The sequence below is a fragment of the Haliotis cracherodii genome, unplaced genomic scaffold (genome assembly GCF_022045235.1).
Source record: "Haliotis cracherodii isolate W230 unplaced genomic scaffold, xgHalCrac1.p SCAF_13, whole genome shotgun sequence".
NCBI classification, from domain to species: domain Eukaryota; kingdom Metazoa; phylum Mollusca; class Gastropoda; order Lepetellida; family Haliotidae; genus Haliotis; species Haliotis cracherodii.
Genome location: NW_027266268.1, coordinates 16,842,655 through 16,860,931, shown reverse-complemented (window position 1 = coordinate 16,860,931; position 18,277 = coordinate 16,842,655). Strand labels below are relative to the sequence as shown.

Genomic DNA, 18,277 nt, shown 5'->3' with positions numbered 1-18,277 from the left:
TGGACGGCCTGTCATTATAAGAACCGATAATTCTGCTGTGGTTTGGGCCAAGCGGATTAAGAAACCTGTAAATCAGATGGCCAGGTGGTTACAAGAACTGAGCAATTATGACTTAAATGAAGTTCATAGACCTGGGCGCATTCACTGGAATGCAGACGCCCTAAGTCGCCGACCTTGTGCACCATGTCCTCAATGCAAACGAGAAGATGGACCTTGCAGCAAACAATGCGCTGGCCCGGATTCATCTCCAAGCATTTGTGGTGTAGTGACTAGGTCCAAGTCGGCAAAGACTGGGAGTATGACCCAAACTGCCGTTCATTATGAACAATTGTCTCCAGTTGAACTGAAAAATCTTCAGTTGGCTGATGATGATATTGCACTCATCTACGAGGCCAGAGCTAATAATGTCAGACCACAGTGGAAAGAGGTGTCTGCCACCTCGAGTGCTTGTAAGGCTCTGTGGGGACAATATGATCGGTTGTCTATTAGACAAGGGGTACTCCATAGAAGGTGGGAGAACAAAGATGGCAGACGGTGGCACTGGCAGATTGTCATGCCAACTTGTAAACGTCGCCTGATCCTCACCCATAATCATGATTCTCCTTTAGGAGGTCACCTGGGGGTGCAGAAAACTCTCCAAAAAATCCAACAGTCTTATTATTGGATTGACATGAAAAGAGACATTAGACAACATTGTACCAAATGTGACAAGTGTGCTGCTCGGAAAAGACCCTCGAAGCAGAGAGCACCTATGAAGCAGTATGTAACTGGCTCACCTATGGAGCGACTTACTACTGACATTATGGGGCCGCTCGATCGTACACAGTCTGGTAACAAATTCATTTTGGTGGTTACAGATGTCTTTACAAAGTGGACTGAGGCCTACGCCATTCCAAACATTGAGGCTAAAACAGTAGCCAAGAAAATAGTGGAAGAGTGGGTTTGTCGCTTTGGTACACCTGCACTAATACACAGTGACCAGGGCAGACAATATGAGGCTACTCTCTTCCAAGAATTCTGTAAGTTGCTTGGCATTGTGAAAACAAGGACAACAGCTCTTCGACCGCAAGCCAATGGCCAGGTTGAGCGTTTTAACCGTACCTTGGGTGCCATGCTCTGCATATATGCAGATGGGAAACCAAAATCATGGGACAAGCACCTTCCCTATGTCATGGCAGCTTACAGATCTTCTAGACATGAGTCTACTGGTTTTACGCCAAATGAACTTACCTTGGGTAGGGAAGTCCGGTTACCAATCCAACTTATTACTGGAAACCCAAATGAGAATGCTCAGAAACATGACGAGTATGTTGAGAAACTCAGGGAGAGGTTTGAATATGCCTTTGAGTCTGCCCGCCGTAGCCTTAAACATTCTTCCGAAATCCGGAAGAAAAGGTACGATGTGGGAACTAAAGAGTTTCGACTCAAGGTTGGACAACCGGTGTGGTTATATAATCCTGGGAAGAACCTCCCGTCCAGCAGGAAGTTCATTACTCGCTGGAAGAAGGGATGGGTGGTCATCAAACAGATTGATGATGTGACTTACCGTATACAGGATGGTTCAAATAACTCACCTCGGGTTGTCCATGTTGACAGACTTCTGCCCTATGAGGGAGATGATCCTCCAACATGGTGGACTTCTCAGTAATTCTCACATACTGTTAGTGTACTGTTATTCCAAATGAATTTAAAAACAATTATATTTCACTTGTTTTCCTACATATTGTCAGACCCCTTTATACTTTAGTTTCATGAAGATATGAATATTGCGGTTGCATTGTGGATGCAACAGATCAAAATGTGATCTAGGGAATGTACTGGCACGAAAGTTGAATGTTAAACAACACATCTTTTAAGTGGTAGAGATTTAAAATTTGGGCTTGATGTAAGCTTTCTAAACTATTTACTGGATATGGTTGATTGGTATGGGATTCACTCTAGTTCTCACTAACGAAGCTGATGATGGATCATGATTCCTAGGATGAATCTAGAATAAAGAGAAGTGATAAGCACTGTTGAAGTTACAACATATCTCATGCAGGCGTTACTTACTCCTTATTTGCAGTCAGAAGGATGGCTGACATTCTCACCCTGGATGTTGATGAAGAGGAGATCAAGCAATGGGGATCGGTACATCCAGAGGTGATGGAGGGGGCGCCAGGAATGAAATTTATTAAATTCATACCAAATATGGACTGCCCTGCCTGTCTTGACACTAAGACATTTGCATCGCGACGTGACTTTGAAGAACATTGGGCGCGAACGCATCACAGGGTGCATAAATCATTTGCTTGCCCTGTAAAGAAGTGTCATGACTGTCGCGCTTCACTAAAAAGTTTAAAATACCATATTGCGCACAAGCATTTAAATTCAAATGTTATTACCTCTCAGGTTGATAAGCTTTGCGCAGATGTGACTGTTGAAGTGGAAAGAAATGAAAATTTCGTTGACCCTGGGGTTTACTGTTTGTCCTGGCAGACATGGCGTCCCCGGGGCAAGAGGGCGGGTAAGAAGGGGAAATCAGCAAAAGCATCTTCCTCTTGCTCTGCCCTGTCTGTCCAAACGTCACAGACTGTCACAGAACCTAAGAAAGAAATTGATTCAGTTCCTCTCAAATGTTCACTCCCAAATATGCCATCTGTGTCCGATTTGCAGATGGAAATTGCAGCTCTAAGAGAGCGCAATATTGTGATGCAGCAGGCTCTTGCCGCTCGCCATGGGGCACACTGGCCTACCTGCCTGGATATTCCCACAAACAGGCCCCAGCTTGATGAATTTATCGCCAAGGGCTGGGAGGCAATGGCCGTGCTACAGTCTGCCGAGGGTAGGCGATTTCAGCAGCAGCTTGACCAGCGTCGCGCTGCTGACGCCTTCATCCGAGGTATGGCACATGGCAGTGGCAGTCAGCCGGCATAATAATCTGTCTTTGAGAGGAAATTTCCTTCTAATTTTTCTTGCAATTTCTTTTTATGAAGGCTCTTATTTTTTTTCTTTCATTGATCATCTTATCTTTTCTCTCTTGATTTCTTTGAGATGTATTCTTGTGTTCATTGATTCATGTGGAAAACAGCCAGACCCATATCCTGGAAAAGGACAGAACATTCTATTCAAGAACTGTGTGTGAAGAAACTGAACTGTGTTTTCAAGAACCAAAGATTGTGTGTTTCACAGACTGATAATTGTGCTTCACTGACATATTTCCTGGTGAAGAATTACCTTATTATAATAATAAGAATGTGTTTTCATATCTAAGGATATTAATTCTTGGATTTCCATTTCTTGGGATACATGTAAGTATTATAACAGTGTCCATTGATAATCAACAAGGTAAGAAGTTATAATTGAATGTAAATGATGTAACATAACATGTAATAAGTTGAATTATTGTTATTCTTGCACAACAAACCACTTTCTTTAACTGCCGTTGTAAGGGCTAACTGCAAGGAAAAAACATGAATATTTATAGTGATATAAATATTAACAGGATGAGAATTTTCGCTACTTGAAATGCAATGTATAATACCATGTTTATGTAAAAATGTTAACTCGGGACGAGTCTTCTTTTAAAAAAGGGGCTATTGTAATAGTCAGGCTCGGTCGAAAACGATCAAGACCTTCGGTTTTCGTCCACGTTCCCGCGATCGTTTGAAGTTTTAATAGTTATTAAATATATGATTATTTATTATTACATACACGTCTTGTGTGTAAAAACTATGTATATTGTACGTATAAGATCAATTAAATGTTTCATAGTAATATTTAACAGTTATAGTTAGCTCCAGTGATCGGCTCAAATAGTCCCGCGATCTACTGGTGCTTACGTCATCAAAAGTTGGGTAGTTCATTCCGAAATTGTTTCATGCTCTAAATACACTAAAGTAAATATATTTATTCCAAAATACTTACGTAAACACCTTCCTGGACATGTTATTGAGTAGATTACATCCATCCTAGCTAATATCACGTCGTATATTTGGTGTTTAATCGCATTCTTCTCCCTCTAACTTTTGGCGTCTTCTGCTACATGTATTTCCGGAAGTGACGTCACAACGAATATAATCTCGTTCCAAATCAGTTGCAGAAATAACAGACTCAACGTAAGTTGTAGTTTTTGGCCAGCGAGTTTTTATAAATTTTATAATGATTCCATAGACTAGTTTACAGTTTTTTTAATAACAATTACCGTGCAGCATTATTGGCTCTGCCTTTGCGCATAGTAATTATTCTTTTTCGAGTCGATTAAATAGAATTTGTAGAAATTAATTATCTAGGATCTAACTGTCAAAACTGACAAGCGTTAAAACTAGAGTACGCCTTGCAGTTAGTTTATGTACAAATTGAAATTGTAACTATCATTATTAATAACAACAACAACAAGTAAAGATTTCAATTGACTTTTATTATTTGTTATAGTTTTCTTTTACATCCGTTTTAACAATATCTCTTTGGAAACTGACGGTTGGGATGGGACTGAAAACATCCTGACAACCACGTTTTCCCCACCCCCAACCCGTTACACCAACTATCTTCAAGTCTGTCATGGCACACACAAACATAAAAGATTGAAGGAACGCACTGAAGCCAACTATCTACAGGTCTGTCATGATACACACAAACACAAATGATTGAAGGAATTCACTGAAGCCAACTATCTACTGTAACAGTAACAGGTCTGTCATGGTACACACAAACATAAAAGATTGAAGGAACGCACTGAAGCCAACTATCTACAGGTCTGTCATGGTACACACAAACATAAAAGATTGAAGGAAAGCATTGAAGCCAACTATCTACAGGTCTGTCATGATACACACAAACATAAAAGATTGAAGGAAAGCACTGAAGCCAACTATCTTCAAGTCTGTCATGGCACACACAAACATAAAAGATTGAAGGAACGCATTGAAGCCAACTATCTACAGGTCTGTCATGGCATATACAAACATAAAAAATTGAAGGAACACATTGAAGCTATCTGTCTACAGGTCTGTCATGGTACACACAAACATAAAAGATTGAAGGAACTCACTGAAGCCAACTATCTACAAGTCTGTCATGATATACACAAACATAAAAGATTGAAGGAAAGCACTGAAGCCAACTATCTACAAGTCTGTCATGATACACACAAACACAAAAGATTGAAGGAAGGCACTGAAGCCAACTATCTACAGGTCTGTCATGGCATACACAAACATAAAAGATTGAAGGAAAGCACTGAAGCCAACTATCTTCGAGTCTGTCATGGCATATACAAACATAAAAGATTGAAGGAACGCACTGAAGCTAACTATCTACAGTTCTGTCATGGCATACACAAACATAAAAGATTGAAGGAACGCATTGAAGCCAACTATCTACAGGTCTGTCATGATACACACAAACATAAAATATTGAAGGAACGCACTGAAGCCAACTATCTACAGGTCTGTCATGGCACACACAAACATAAAAGATTGAAGGAACGCATTGAAGCCAAACTGTCTACATGCAGGTCTGTCATGGTACACACAAACATAAAAGATTGAAGGAACGCATTGAAGCCAAACTATGTACATGCAGGTCTGTCATGGTACACACAAACATAAAAGAATGAAGGAACGTACTGAAGCCAACAATGTACAGTTCTGTCATGGCATATACAAACATAAAAGATTGAAGGAAAGCATTGAAGCCAACTATCTACAGGTCTGTCATGATACACACAAACATAAAAGATTGAAGGAATGCACTGAAGCCAACTGTCTACAGGTCTGTTATGGCAAATACAAACATAAAAGTTTGAAGGAAAGCATTGAAGCCAACTATATACAGGTCTGTCATGGTACAGACAAACATAAAAGATTGAAGGAACGCATTGAATCCAACTATTTATAGGTCCGACATAGACAAAAATAAATTCAAAATAATGGTACAGCTGGTACTTGAGACTTACAAATGTACCACTTACCATAACAGGGATGGTATCAGACAGTTTTAGTGCTGTAACGTGATAACTCAGTATCACGCTGGGTATTGAGAGTATTTCAAAGTTATTTCAGATAACATTACACTTCAGCATGATAGTTATTAATCTTGAAACAATATAAGCTCCAGTGTGCGTTCTTAGATATTCGGTTGGTGGTGAATATGTTGACGACCGGGAATTCCATTTTGAACCTACGGCGAAATTATGCAAACAATCTTTCTACGTGAACATGTGAGACAGACACATCACTCTGGAATGGTAAACCGTACACAATACAAATAACATCCAGTGAGGATATCCCACCCTCAATGTCCTCCTCCTCAATGTACAGACAATCAAACAACATCCACTTGGGGTATCCTACACTCGGAGCACTTCTCCTCTATGTACAGACAATCAAACAACATCCAGTGGGGGTATCCCTCCCTCAGAATACTTCTACTCAATGTACAGATGATCAAACAACTTCCAGTGGGGATATCCCACCCCCAGAGTACAGACAATTAATCAACATCCAGTGGGGGCATCTCCCACTCAGAGTTCTCCTCAATGTAAAGAAATCAAACAACATCCAGTGGGGGTATCCCTCCCTCAGAGTACTTCTCCGCAATGTACAGACAATCAAACAACCTCCAGTGGGGGTATCCCAACCTCAGAGTACTTCTCGTCAATGTACTGGCAGAGACAGGCAGCATTACGAACGTGTCTGGGTCCATGCACCTTCAACTTGCCATCCTGGTAGGCGGTGGTGTAGCCCACGCAATGGTGGTGAATCAGCTGCGATGCATACGCCTGTGTACAGAAAACACGGAATTCATTAGGTTGAACAAAGAAAATGTTCCTCGGGGACTCTCGTATCAGTTTAAATCTAGAGCATCAGTTATTATTGTTGCCAACAACAAAAACATTTTGCAAATTTCCCGCGTCAAATGAAGCAGACGCTGTTTTTCCATGCATGACAACTGACATTGTATTACAGAGTTCAGTGTGTGCCCATTTATGTGTGTTGTTATGCTTGGTGGGCGAAATGGTTTCTCAATCTTCACTTTTGAGACACACTCAGGATGTCCTATGGTCTGTATTTAGAGTATTGAACGTTTTCCAAAATATGTTTTTTTCTAAACCCTTCATTTAATTATGTACATGCATGTACAAGCATGTTGGACAATCTACGTTTTTTTGCTCGTGCAACAATCCACTGATCAGTTCATACAGTGATTGCACTGACGTCACGAAACAATGACACAGTGCAAAGGCCGATTTCAGCACTACTCCCAGTCTCCTTTTCCGTAAGCGACAAGTCGTAAATTGTGAACTGATTCAGTTCTGTTTTATTTTGCTCAACTCGACTTATAGTCTATGATACTCGGCTTCATGTTATAAATTAACTTACATTGTGTCTTTAAAGAACAAACAAACAGGTCGAGTAGCACCTGATCAAGAGACGTCTTTAGCACCTCGCGAATCAAAGCAAACATTGGAGCAGTGATCATTACAGGGCCTTGATCACTGAAAGCATATCAGGTGAAGAACTGACCTGTGAGGCGTCTGCATTAATTCCGTCGTGTTTGCCTTCGAGAAACTCTGCCAAGACATTCTGAAAACACACCCTTTCTACGTTAAAATTTACTTAATAAGGTATATTTGAGTATATGAGATAGTTTTCAAGTTGAGATTGCGTATTATCAACTGAGTCAACACGTCTTCGAGGATTCAAGCTCTTTACAGTGAAATAGCCTCGCATAATGTATATTAACATGTACTTTACATTTACGTGATGCACAGAGCCTTATCATAAACAAATTGCCTCCAGGGTTTCCTTTGGCGATATGACAATAAACAAACGCATCGCACCACTGGGTTTCTAAAATGTAGTCAATGATAAACATGACGGTGAGATAACATTGAAGGCTTGATGTAACCTCTGTTGCCGTGTCGACTCTGGGTTCACGGACACACAAAGGGTACATCAAGCCATATTCCTCTCGTGATAAGCTACAACTGTAAAATAGGACTAAAAGCAATACCATAGATAGGTAGTCATTGAGCGCACATTCAAAGCGCTGCTTATTTCCAAACGAGACTGGCTTTGTTGTGCTATTTGTGCATCACATGTGTTTTCTACATATGAGTGGACGTTGTTCTCTGGTGTACAAAGGGAATTACATTGTTACATGTCAGATCACGTGTTATTTTGGGTTATCCAGCCTTTGTGTATCGCTCGGTGGCTTCCTTTAAGTGAACGGCGGTTTGTACCTACTTTGCATTCCGTGGGGTTGTAGAACCAGAACTCGAGCTGTAAAAGCACATCATTGATCGTCAGACAAGGATAAATCACAATGGATGCTAAGTGTAGTTCAGTAGAAAAATTCTGAAAGGCAATCTGAAATACCCAAATCTGTGTACACTACACTACACCCCTCTCTCTCTCTCTCGTCTCTCTGTTTCTCTCACTTTCGCTTTCTCTCTCTCCGTCTCTCTTGCTCTCTCTCTCGCTTTCGCTCTCTCAATCTCTCACTCTCTCTCTTTCGCTTTCGCTCTCAATCTCTCACTCTCTCTCTTTTGCTTTCGCTCTCTCTCGCTTTCGCTGTCTCTCTCACTCTCACTCTCGTCTCTCTATCTCTCTCGCTTTCGCTTTCTCTCCATCTCTCTCTCTCTCGCTTTCGCTCTCTCTCAATCCCTCTCTCTTTCTGTCTCTCCATCTCTCTTGCTCTGTCTCTCTCGCTTTCGCTCTCTCTCTCTCGCTTTAGCTTTCTCTCTCTCCATCTCTCTCTCTCTCTTGCTCTCTCTCGCTTTCGCTCTCCCTCAATCTCTCTCTCTCTCTTCTCTTTCTCTCTCGCTTTCTCTCTCTCCATCTCTCTCTCTCTCTTGCTCTCTCACTTGCTTTCGCTCTCTCAATCTCTCACTCTCGTCTCTATCTCTCTCTTTCGCTCTCTCTCTCTCTTTCGCTTTCGCTCTCCGTGTCTCTCTCTCTCTTGCTCTCTCTCTCTCGCTTTCTCGCTCTCCATCTCTCTCTCTTGCTCTCTCTCTCAATCTCTCTCGTCTCTATCTCTTTCACTTTCTCTCTCCATCTCTCCCTCTCTCTTGCTCTCTCTCTTGCTTTCGCTCTCTCTTAATCTCTATCTCTCTCTCTTACTTTCGCTTTCTCTCTCTTGCTCTCTCTCTCGCTTTCCTCTCTCTCACTTTCGCTCTCTCTCAATCTCTCTCTCTCTCGTCTCTATATCTCTCTTTCGCTTTCTCCATCTCTCTCTCTTGCTCTCTCTCTCGCTTTCGCTCTCTCACAAACTCTCACTCTCTCTCTCGCCTCTATCTCTCTCTTTCGCTTTCGCTCTCTCTCTCTCTCTCTCTCTCTTTCTCTCTCTCTTTGACATGCATGGTTTACTCACAAACGTCCTGGATGTCACACATCCAGACATCTTCATACTGAATACCACGACGATGTTGTATTTCAGAAATATTTTGTTGGCTTGAGTCACAGCTTTTCGAAGTCTTCTTTTCCTCTGTGGTCAGTTTAAAACAAACAAACGAACATCTTTATCTCTATGTCGTTATAAGCATGTCGACAAACGTATCTTAAAGGGAACCATCTAATGACAGCAAAAATATGTCATAGTGAAATTTCCAGAAATCCCCAGATACATGTATTGCATTGTATTACATTGTATTGTATCGTATTTGAATTTATTGCATCAAATGTTGTGTTGTATTTATTGTATTATATTACAATATATTGTATTGTAATTATTGTTTGGTATTGTATTGTATGTTTTTTCAAGGTATTTATTGTATTGTAATTTATTGCATTAAATTGCATTATATTCCAGTTTATTGAATTGTATTGTATTGAATTATTTTGCATTGTATTATATTGTAATTTAAAGCATTGTATGATATTTATTGCATTAATTATTTCATTGCATGGTATTTTTTGTATCGTAATCTATAGCATTATATTGTATTTTATTGCATTGCATTGTATTGAATTCAATTCCATTGTAATGCATTGCATTGTATTGTCTTGTATTGTATTTTATTTATAGTATTGAGCAAGGACCATAACAGGGCCTATAAATGTGATTTGGGGCCGTACGGCGTATGCGAAACAGTCCGAAAAAACGGCTCACACCTAACAGCGAGTCATGTTTTCCTGGCGGGTTTTAGCTGTTACACGTCCACCAGATTTGGCAGCGTCAGATTTTCACCTCTTCCCAAACTTAATACGAACTACTCTAGCAAGCATTAAGCAAATTATGGTGACGTCATTTCTGCTGTGGAGACGCCATCAGGAGGACGCCTTCTACACCAATGGGATCAAGCACAGGAGTCCGTAGCTAAAAATAGACGCCCTCATGCATATTCATGACCATCTCCACACATATTCACGTGAAAGTGTAAATGTGTCATGTGTGCCAAATTCATTTGTTTTTTACGCAATAGAATGTATTAAACGTAAATTCTACTCACCATCGATCGCTGAAGGAAAAAGACCAAAACAAACACCAACCAGGGAAGCGTCATAGTGATAATAAAGATAACACGTAGATGATTATTAAAATCAGAATAAGGTGCAGTTGCAATTATGGCTGTAAGAGTTGGCATGGCAACGAAGCCTACACAGAGCAGCACTACAAGAATTGGTACACAGCAAGATATGTTGTCATAGAGATGTTTGCAGAAGCAGGTTGCAGAGCGGATGATGTCCACTGACTTGTCAAACTCTTCCGGGGGTATCTGATAAAAAATGTGACAATGTGACAGATACATATGTCCATAGATGGAAACAAATTGAAGACATAAAAATGAGGTTACGTCTAGAGAAAGTTGTTGGTGGCGGTGATCCTTAACGCCGCAGACATAATTGATATTATAAGAAACGATTGACGCCGTCGGGGTACGATGACACACAAGTCAACCAGCCTAACTGCCCGAGCCATTTTGTCGCCTTTTAGGACCAGCATAGGTTGCAGGGGACCAATTACAACTCGGAATTCCCACGGGTTCCTGGAGATGTTTAAGAATTAGACTTAAAATCATATGGGTTGTCGTGCACCCCATTTCAATTTTAGGGTCAAGTGATATATATACTCTTCTTCCTTATATATAAATACCTGTATGCCTGGTCTTAGCAACACCTCGGGAACATAAGGTATTCTTATAGCTTCTCCCGATGGACACTTATAGCTGGACTGTATTTCAGTCAGTTTTTCCATATTACCTGAAAAGGCACATAATGTAAATGGGTTTTCGTGAGCTAGGGTGTATCTGGTCTCACGTTCAGCTATTTGCGCCAGCGCCCTTTGTTGACAGGTTGGTGTCTTCTAATTAGATTGCAACCCATTATTTCAAGACATCGTTCTGTGCGGTGAACACCTTTGGGTTTCTTTTGTAAAACCATGAGCAAATGTATTTCATAAAAGTGGTTTCGGTCCCTATTGACTGTATATGATTTCCTAATGACTGGTGATGAGTGATATTATAGCAGCGACACAACGGATGTCGTCTCACCAAATCGAGGCCGGACTGTCACGTCTCTTGTGCCACTGTAGTTGCTGAGGAGGTCGTCTAGAAAAATAATCAAATACAATATCTCATGATCAATAATACCCTTTTTCATAACGGTGTATTTCTATCAAAACGGAATGTATTTCCGAAGTGTATTTTATATGTGTTTCTATTACACTTTGGCCTGTTTCACACAAGCCTTATAAGGCAATTCACGCTCACAATGTCTGTGACAAGCCAGCACTAGGTTAATACCTACATGCCAAAATAGGTTTAACATATGTATAGCAATTGTTCCTCTAGTTCCAGTAAAACATAATGCTATATAGGAATCCAGGCGATTTATATTTTAGAAATTGGTTTATTGATCCAGACACAATTCAAGAATGAGAAAAAATATAATTTCAGTTTAAAGCTCCAGCTCTCTTATTATCACCAAGCCCACTGGGCTTACTTCCAAACACGAATTCTAAATGTTTACCCAACCTACACGCTCATTGTGGTACACGGACCTGAAATGTAGGCTCAAAGCAAAAGATGAAGCCACGACGAGTACTGCTCACATCATCACGGGTACAAGCTCATGAAATCATGTCTTGTGGAATGAGGTGAGGTGAAATGGGGTTTAACGTCGCGTCCAAGATTAGTGCACTTATATAGCGACGTGCATGTACGTGTGTGTTTGTGTGGCTGCTTGTACTGATGCCGATTTATAGTGCTAGCTCACTGAGATACCATGCCGCAGTTTAACACGAATACCCCACTCAGACACAGTATACTGACTCCGAGCCGACCAGTCCTTGTTTTAGCCCCTTAATGCCGAGCGCCAGATAGGGTAACAACAAGTACCATCTTTTAACGCCTTTTGGTATGACGCGGCCGGGGATCGAACGAGCGGACACTCTACCACTACCACGCGGTCGGGGATCAAACCCCGGACCTACCGCTCTCCGGGCGGACGCTCTACCACTAGACCACGGAGGCGGTCCTACGAAATCATTAACATGCGAACTGAAAATTAGAGATTCGAAATTTCATTTTCTTCTCATCGCACAGACCCTATGGTTTAGCCAAATAATGACAAAAATTGAAGGGTTTACTTTGATTTTGATTTGTTTTCGACCGACTAAAGATTTTATAGGAATTCAATCCGTAAGCCAACTTAAAAAAAAAGGTGTTAGTACCTATTCTAAACATTATGCAAACCGGCTCGATGGCCTAGTGGAAGAGCGTCCGCCCGGAGAGCGGATGGCCCGGGTTCGAAACCCAGCCGCGTTAAAATGGTACTTGTTGTTACCCTGCCTGGCGTTGGGGCTTAAACAAGGACTTGTCGGCTAGGAGTCAGTATACTGTGTCTATCTGGCATATTCATCTTAAACTGCTGCATGGTATCACAGGTGGCTAGCACTATTAAATCGGCATTAGTCCGGGCTAGCACAAGCAGTCACACACAAGTCGCCATAGATTTAGAATACCTCTAGAAACAATGGCATCAATGAACCGCGGCCACCAGTCATCGCCGGAAGTTGCGTCGATGTAGGTGAGGGTCTTGATGGTGTCAGGTACACGGCACTGCTTCACCATGACTGGCACCACCAGCAGCTGGCTCTCCTCCATGCTCAGGATCATCCCCATCTGTGTCTCAAACATGCACCAGTGGCTCTGGATGAAGTCTGGAGACAGCACCAACACCGTCTTCTCCGACAGCTGGATGTGTTCAGTGATATTTTCAATGATACGCTTGCCTCCATGAAAGTCTCTCTCGTGGACGCTGCATTTGAAGCCAAGATTTGGAGACTCCAGTTTGCGGGTAATCTGTTCCACCCATTGTCGATCAGTAGACTCATAAGAAAAGAAGGCGTGGTATTTCTTTCCTTCTGGGAGGGGAGGAGCGACATCCATACGGCTCTCGCATTGTAGTGGAAGAGGTTCTATCTTCATCGCAGCAGAGTGTATCGATGCGTCTGAATCGCCCGATGTTTCATTGCTTGAAACTGGCTCAGGATCCCCGTGCACGGCTCTTTGGAGCGTTGAAACGGATTCTGTTTCGGAATCCTGGGACAGTTCATCCCCCAAAGGCGGCTGCAACATCTTTGATGCTGGAATGTGATATTTATAAACCAGATCAGAGGGTGACCATTTAATATTTAGAGAAATTTGTTGAAATTACAGATCGCCAGCTGTATCTTTATTACAGAACTCTGTAATGGTTATATTCAGTGTGTCAATGGAATTTGTATGTTTATGTCTCTTTGACTATTGTATGATTCGAGGAGTATCATTAACAATCGAAATGTTACAAACACCCCCCACCCCTCGGTCTTGAAGGAGAATGTAAGCCCGTGTAATCGGGAAATTGGGTCGTGCCTTCTGGCCGATATCTGCTTCCTGCTAGCCCTTTGACAACTACTTCAAAGCGGGTATATGTAAATGTGTGCCTGCGTGCATGCGTGCATGCGTTTGTATGTATATCCATAACAGTAATGCAACACAAACGACATACAATCCATTACAGTAATGGAACATAAACGACACACAATTCATGACAGTAATGCAACACAAACGGCATACAATCTAGGTAATGCAACACAAACGACATACAATCCATAACAGTATTGCAATACAAACAACATACAATCCATGACAGTAATGCAATACAAACAACATACAATCCATGACAGTATTGCAAAACAAACGACATACAATCCATGACAGTAATGCATCAAAAACGACATACAATCCATGACAGTAATGCAACACAAACGACACACAATCCATTACAGTATTGCAACACACACGACATACGATCCATGACAGTAATGCAACACAAACGACATACAATCCATGACAGTAATGCAACACAAACGACATACAATCCATGACAGTAATGCAACACACACGACATACAATCCATGACAGTAATGCAACACACACGACATACAATCCATGATAGTAATGCAACACAAACGACATACAATCCATGACAGTAATGCAACACAAACGACACAAAATCCATTACAGTATTGCAAAACAAACGACATACGATCCATGACAGTAATGCAACACAAACGACATACAATCCATAACAGTAATGCAACACAAACGACATACAATCCATGACAGTAATGCAACACAAACGACATACAATCCATGACAGTAATGCAACACAAACGACATACAATCTAAGTAATGCAACACAAACGACAAACAATCCATAACAGTAATGCAACACAAACGACATACAAACCATGAAAGTAATGCAACACAAACGACATACAATCCATGACAGTAATGCAACACAAATGACATACAATCCATGACAGTAATGCAACACAAACGACAAACAATCTAAGTAATGCAACACAAACGACATACAATCCATGACAGCAATGCAACACAAACGGCATACAATCTAGGTAATGTAACACATACGACATACAATCCATGAAAGTAATGCAACACACACGACATACAATCCATAACAGCATTGCAACACAAACCACATACAATCCATTATTGTAATGCAACACAAACGACATACAATCTAAGTAATGCAACGCAAACGACCTGCAATCTAAGTAATGCAACACAAACGACATACAATCCATGACAGTAATGCAACACAAACGACATACAATCCATGACAGTAATGCAACACAAACGACATACAATCCATGACAGTAATGCAATGCAAACGACATGCAATCTAATTAATGCAAAACAAACGACATACAATCCATGACAGTATTGCAACACAAACGACATACAATCCATGACAGTAATGCAACACAAACGGCATACAATCCATGACAGTAATGCAACACAAACGGCATACAATCTAGGTAATGTAACAGAAATGACATACAATCCATGACAGTTATGCAACGCAAACGACATGCAATCTAAGTAATGCAAAACACAAACCACATACAATCCATGACAGTAATGCAACACAAACGACATACAATCTAAGTAATGCAACAAAAACGACATACAATCCATTATTGTAAAGGAACACAAACGACACACAATCTAAGTAATGCAAAACAAACGACACACAATCCATTATTGTAATGCAACACAAATGACATACAATCCATGACAGTAATGCAACACAAACGACATACAATCCATTATTGTAAAGGAACACATACGACATACAATCTAGGTAATGCAACATAAATGACCTACGATCTAAGTAATGCAACACAAACGACAAACAATCTAAGTAATGCAACACAAACGACAAACAATCCATGACAGTAATGCAACACAAACGACATACAATCCGTGACAGTAATGCAACACAAACGACATACAATCCATTATTGTAATGCAACACAAACGACAAACAATCCATGACAGTATTGCAACACAAACGACATACAATCCATTATTGTAAAGGAACACAAACGACATACAATCTAAGTAATTCAACACAAACGACATACAATCTAAGTAATGCAACAGAAACAACAAACAATCCATGACAGTAATGCAACACAAACGACATACAATCTAAGTAATGCAACACAACGACATACAATCCATTATTGTAAAGGAACACAAACGACATACAATCCATTATTATAATGCAACACAAACGACATACAATCCATAACAGTAATGCAACACAACGACATACAATCCATTATTGTAAAAGAACACAAACGACATACAATCTAAGTAATGCAACACAAACGACATACAATCTAAGTAATGCAACACAAACGACATAAAATCCATGACAGTAATAATTATGCAACACAAAAGACATAAAATCTAAGTAATGCAACACAAACGACGTACAATCGTTGAGTGTCGGGGCAGTCTAACCCCCCAGTATCCTATGCTTGTTGTATTACAATCACTAAATTGTCTGGTCCAGTCTTGATTATTTACAGACGGCCGTCAAAACCTGTAATAAGGCTGCCTGTGGCATCAGACAACAAACCTGAAAACAAATTAACTGTTTACAGAAAAGAACAACAGTTTTAAAACGAACGATAACATTTAAATTGTAACTTGTACTTACTGACGTCAACACAAGAATCGAGGGGTGTTTCAACGATGACTTCCGGACTTCCGGACGCTGGATGAGGCACAGCACGACCGAGGCTGTAAGACTGTGTCACGGGCCACATTCAACTATTGTAAGGGCCGAGTTACTTCAAGATACAATACAGCATTGCCTGTTGTTTCAGATTTCAGATTGGTTTGGTTTGGTTTGGTTTGGTTTGGTTGGTGCTTTACGCCGCACTCAGCAATATTCCAGATATATGACGTCGGTCTGTAAATAATCGAGTCTGGACCAGATAATCCAGTGATTAATATCATGAACATCGATCCACGCAATTGGGATCGATGACATGCATCAACCAAGTCAGCGAGCCTGACCACCGATCCCGTTAGTCGCCTTTTAAGACAAGCATAGTCGCCTTTTACGGCAAGCATGGGTTGCTGAAGACCTGTTGTACACCGGAGCTTCACGGGTCTTCAGATTTCAGAATACTCACACATATTAGCATCACTCGTCATTGCTATGATAAGAACCATTTGATATTTTGGCCGGAGATTGTATCAAGAAAATTGTCACAGAAACTGTTTGAAAAAAAATAATTATGCAGAATGTTGAAATAGAATTGCCCACCACCCTTATCCCCAAAGAACATCAAACTGAACCAACGGGTGTTTTTTAAATGCACGCAGAATCGTCAAAACGTAAATTATATGTTTTGTTTGTTGTTTAACGCGGCACTCAGCAATATTCCAGCTATATGACATCGGTTCGTAATTAAGCGAGTCAGAACTAGACAATCCACTGATTGACATCATGAGCAGCGATCCACGCAGTTGAGATAAGATGACATGCGTCAACTAAGTCAGTGATCCTGTCTTCCCGATCCTGCTAGTCGCCTCTTCCGACAGGCATAGTCGCCTTTGCTCTCCAATCCTCGTTTTCGATCCAAGATGGCGAAAGTTCGAAAAAGGTCAATAGGCCTACTGTATTTATAACGTATGCATCGCCTACTGACCACTGACAGTTATCGCCATTTCTTCCGTGTTATTTCTGAAATCATTGCTATTTAAAGTTTACTGTACATGTACTAATCTACTGACTTTGATTTTTGTGAAACAATTTCGATCATTTCAGTCCGTAAGAATGGTTGTGTGGATTTCTGTTATACAGCCAAGAGAGGAAATCGAAACAAAGGAAGTATATTGTCAGGTCGACGAACTGTAGGCTGTTAGTTATCGCCCTAGTCTTATCGCGCTTACAATGTATAATTCTAATATTTCCCATAAAGAATCAATTCATCATTTTCCGATAAATATGTCAGACTTCCTTCTAATGAAAACGAGCAACAGTAAAACGAGTCTCTCGTCGCGCTATAACGGGGTGTTTGCGGTAGTTGGTCCTCGGTGGTGAGGTGATAAGCTTGTCGATTATCAAAAGTTATTACAATATGCATGCATTGTCAGTGAGTTGGTCATCGTTTGTTGATTATTAGGGTGAGATAGGTGTAGCCAATGTGCACCAATGAAAAATACAATGAAATTGATAGCCACCATATTCGTTCGGTTTTCGATCTCCATATTTTGCCATGTACTATACAGAATTATATTTAACGATGTTGAACTATATTGTTCAATAAATATAGTACCAAATACATTTCATGTCATACTTGGTTCTCTGAAGTCCCTTGCCGTGATATTGCTGGAATATTGCGCAAAATCATACTCACTCACTGGTTCTCTGAAACTTTTTCACAATGAGAGAGAGAAAGTTGCGATCGAAAACTGAAC

At 40.7% G+C, this 18,277-nt stretch overlaps 2 protein-coding genes across 2 annotated transcripts; one reads left to right on the top strand and one right to left on the bottom strand.

The window, feature by feature from the left end:
* The first annotated feature begins 2,073 nt into the window (after positions 1-2,073).
* On the top strand, positions 2,074-2,916 carry LOC139459676 (uncharacterized). Its single transcript, XM_071241295.1, has one exon. It carries the CDS (start codon positions 2,074-2,076, stop codon positions 2,914-2,916), a length of 843 nt encoding a protein of 280 aa, XP_071097396.1.
* A 3,673-nt stretch (positions 2,917-6,589) lies between these two features.
* LOC139459677 (uncharacterized) lies at positions 6,590-16,547 on the bottom strand. Its single transcript, XM_071241296.1, has 9 exons — positions 16,506-16,547; positions 12,946-13,569; positions 11,474-11,530; positions 11,077-11,183; positions 10,433-10,699; positions 9,355-9,468; positions 8,229-8,264; positions 7,506-7,565; positions 6,590-6,760 (listed from the first exon to the last, which is right to left on the bottom strand). The coding sequence occupies exons 2-9, from the start codon at positions 13,559-13,561 to the stop codon at positions 6,590-6,592; spliced, it is 1,428 nt and encodes a 475-aa protein (XP_071097397.1). The 5' UTR covers positions 13,562-13,569; positions 16,506-16,547.
* Positions 16,548-18,277: the final 1,730 nt, after the last annotated feature.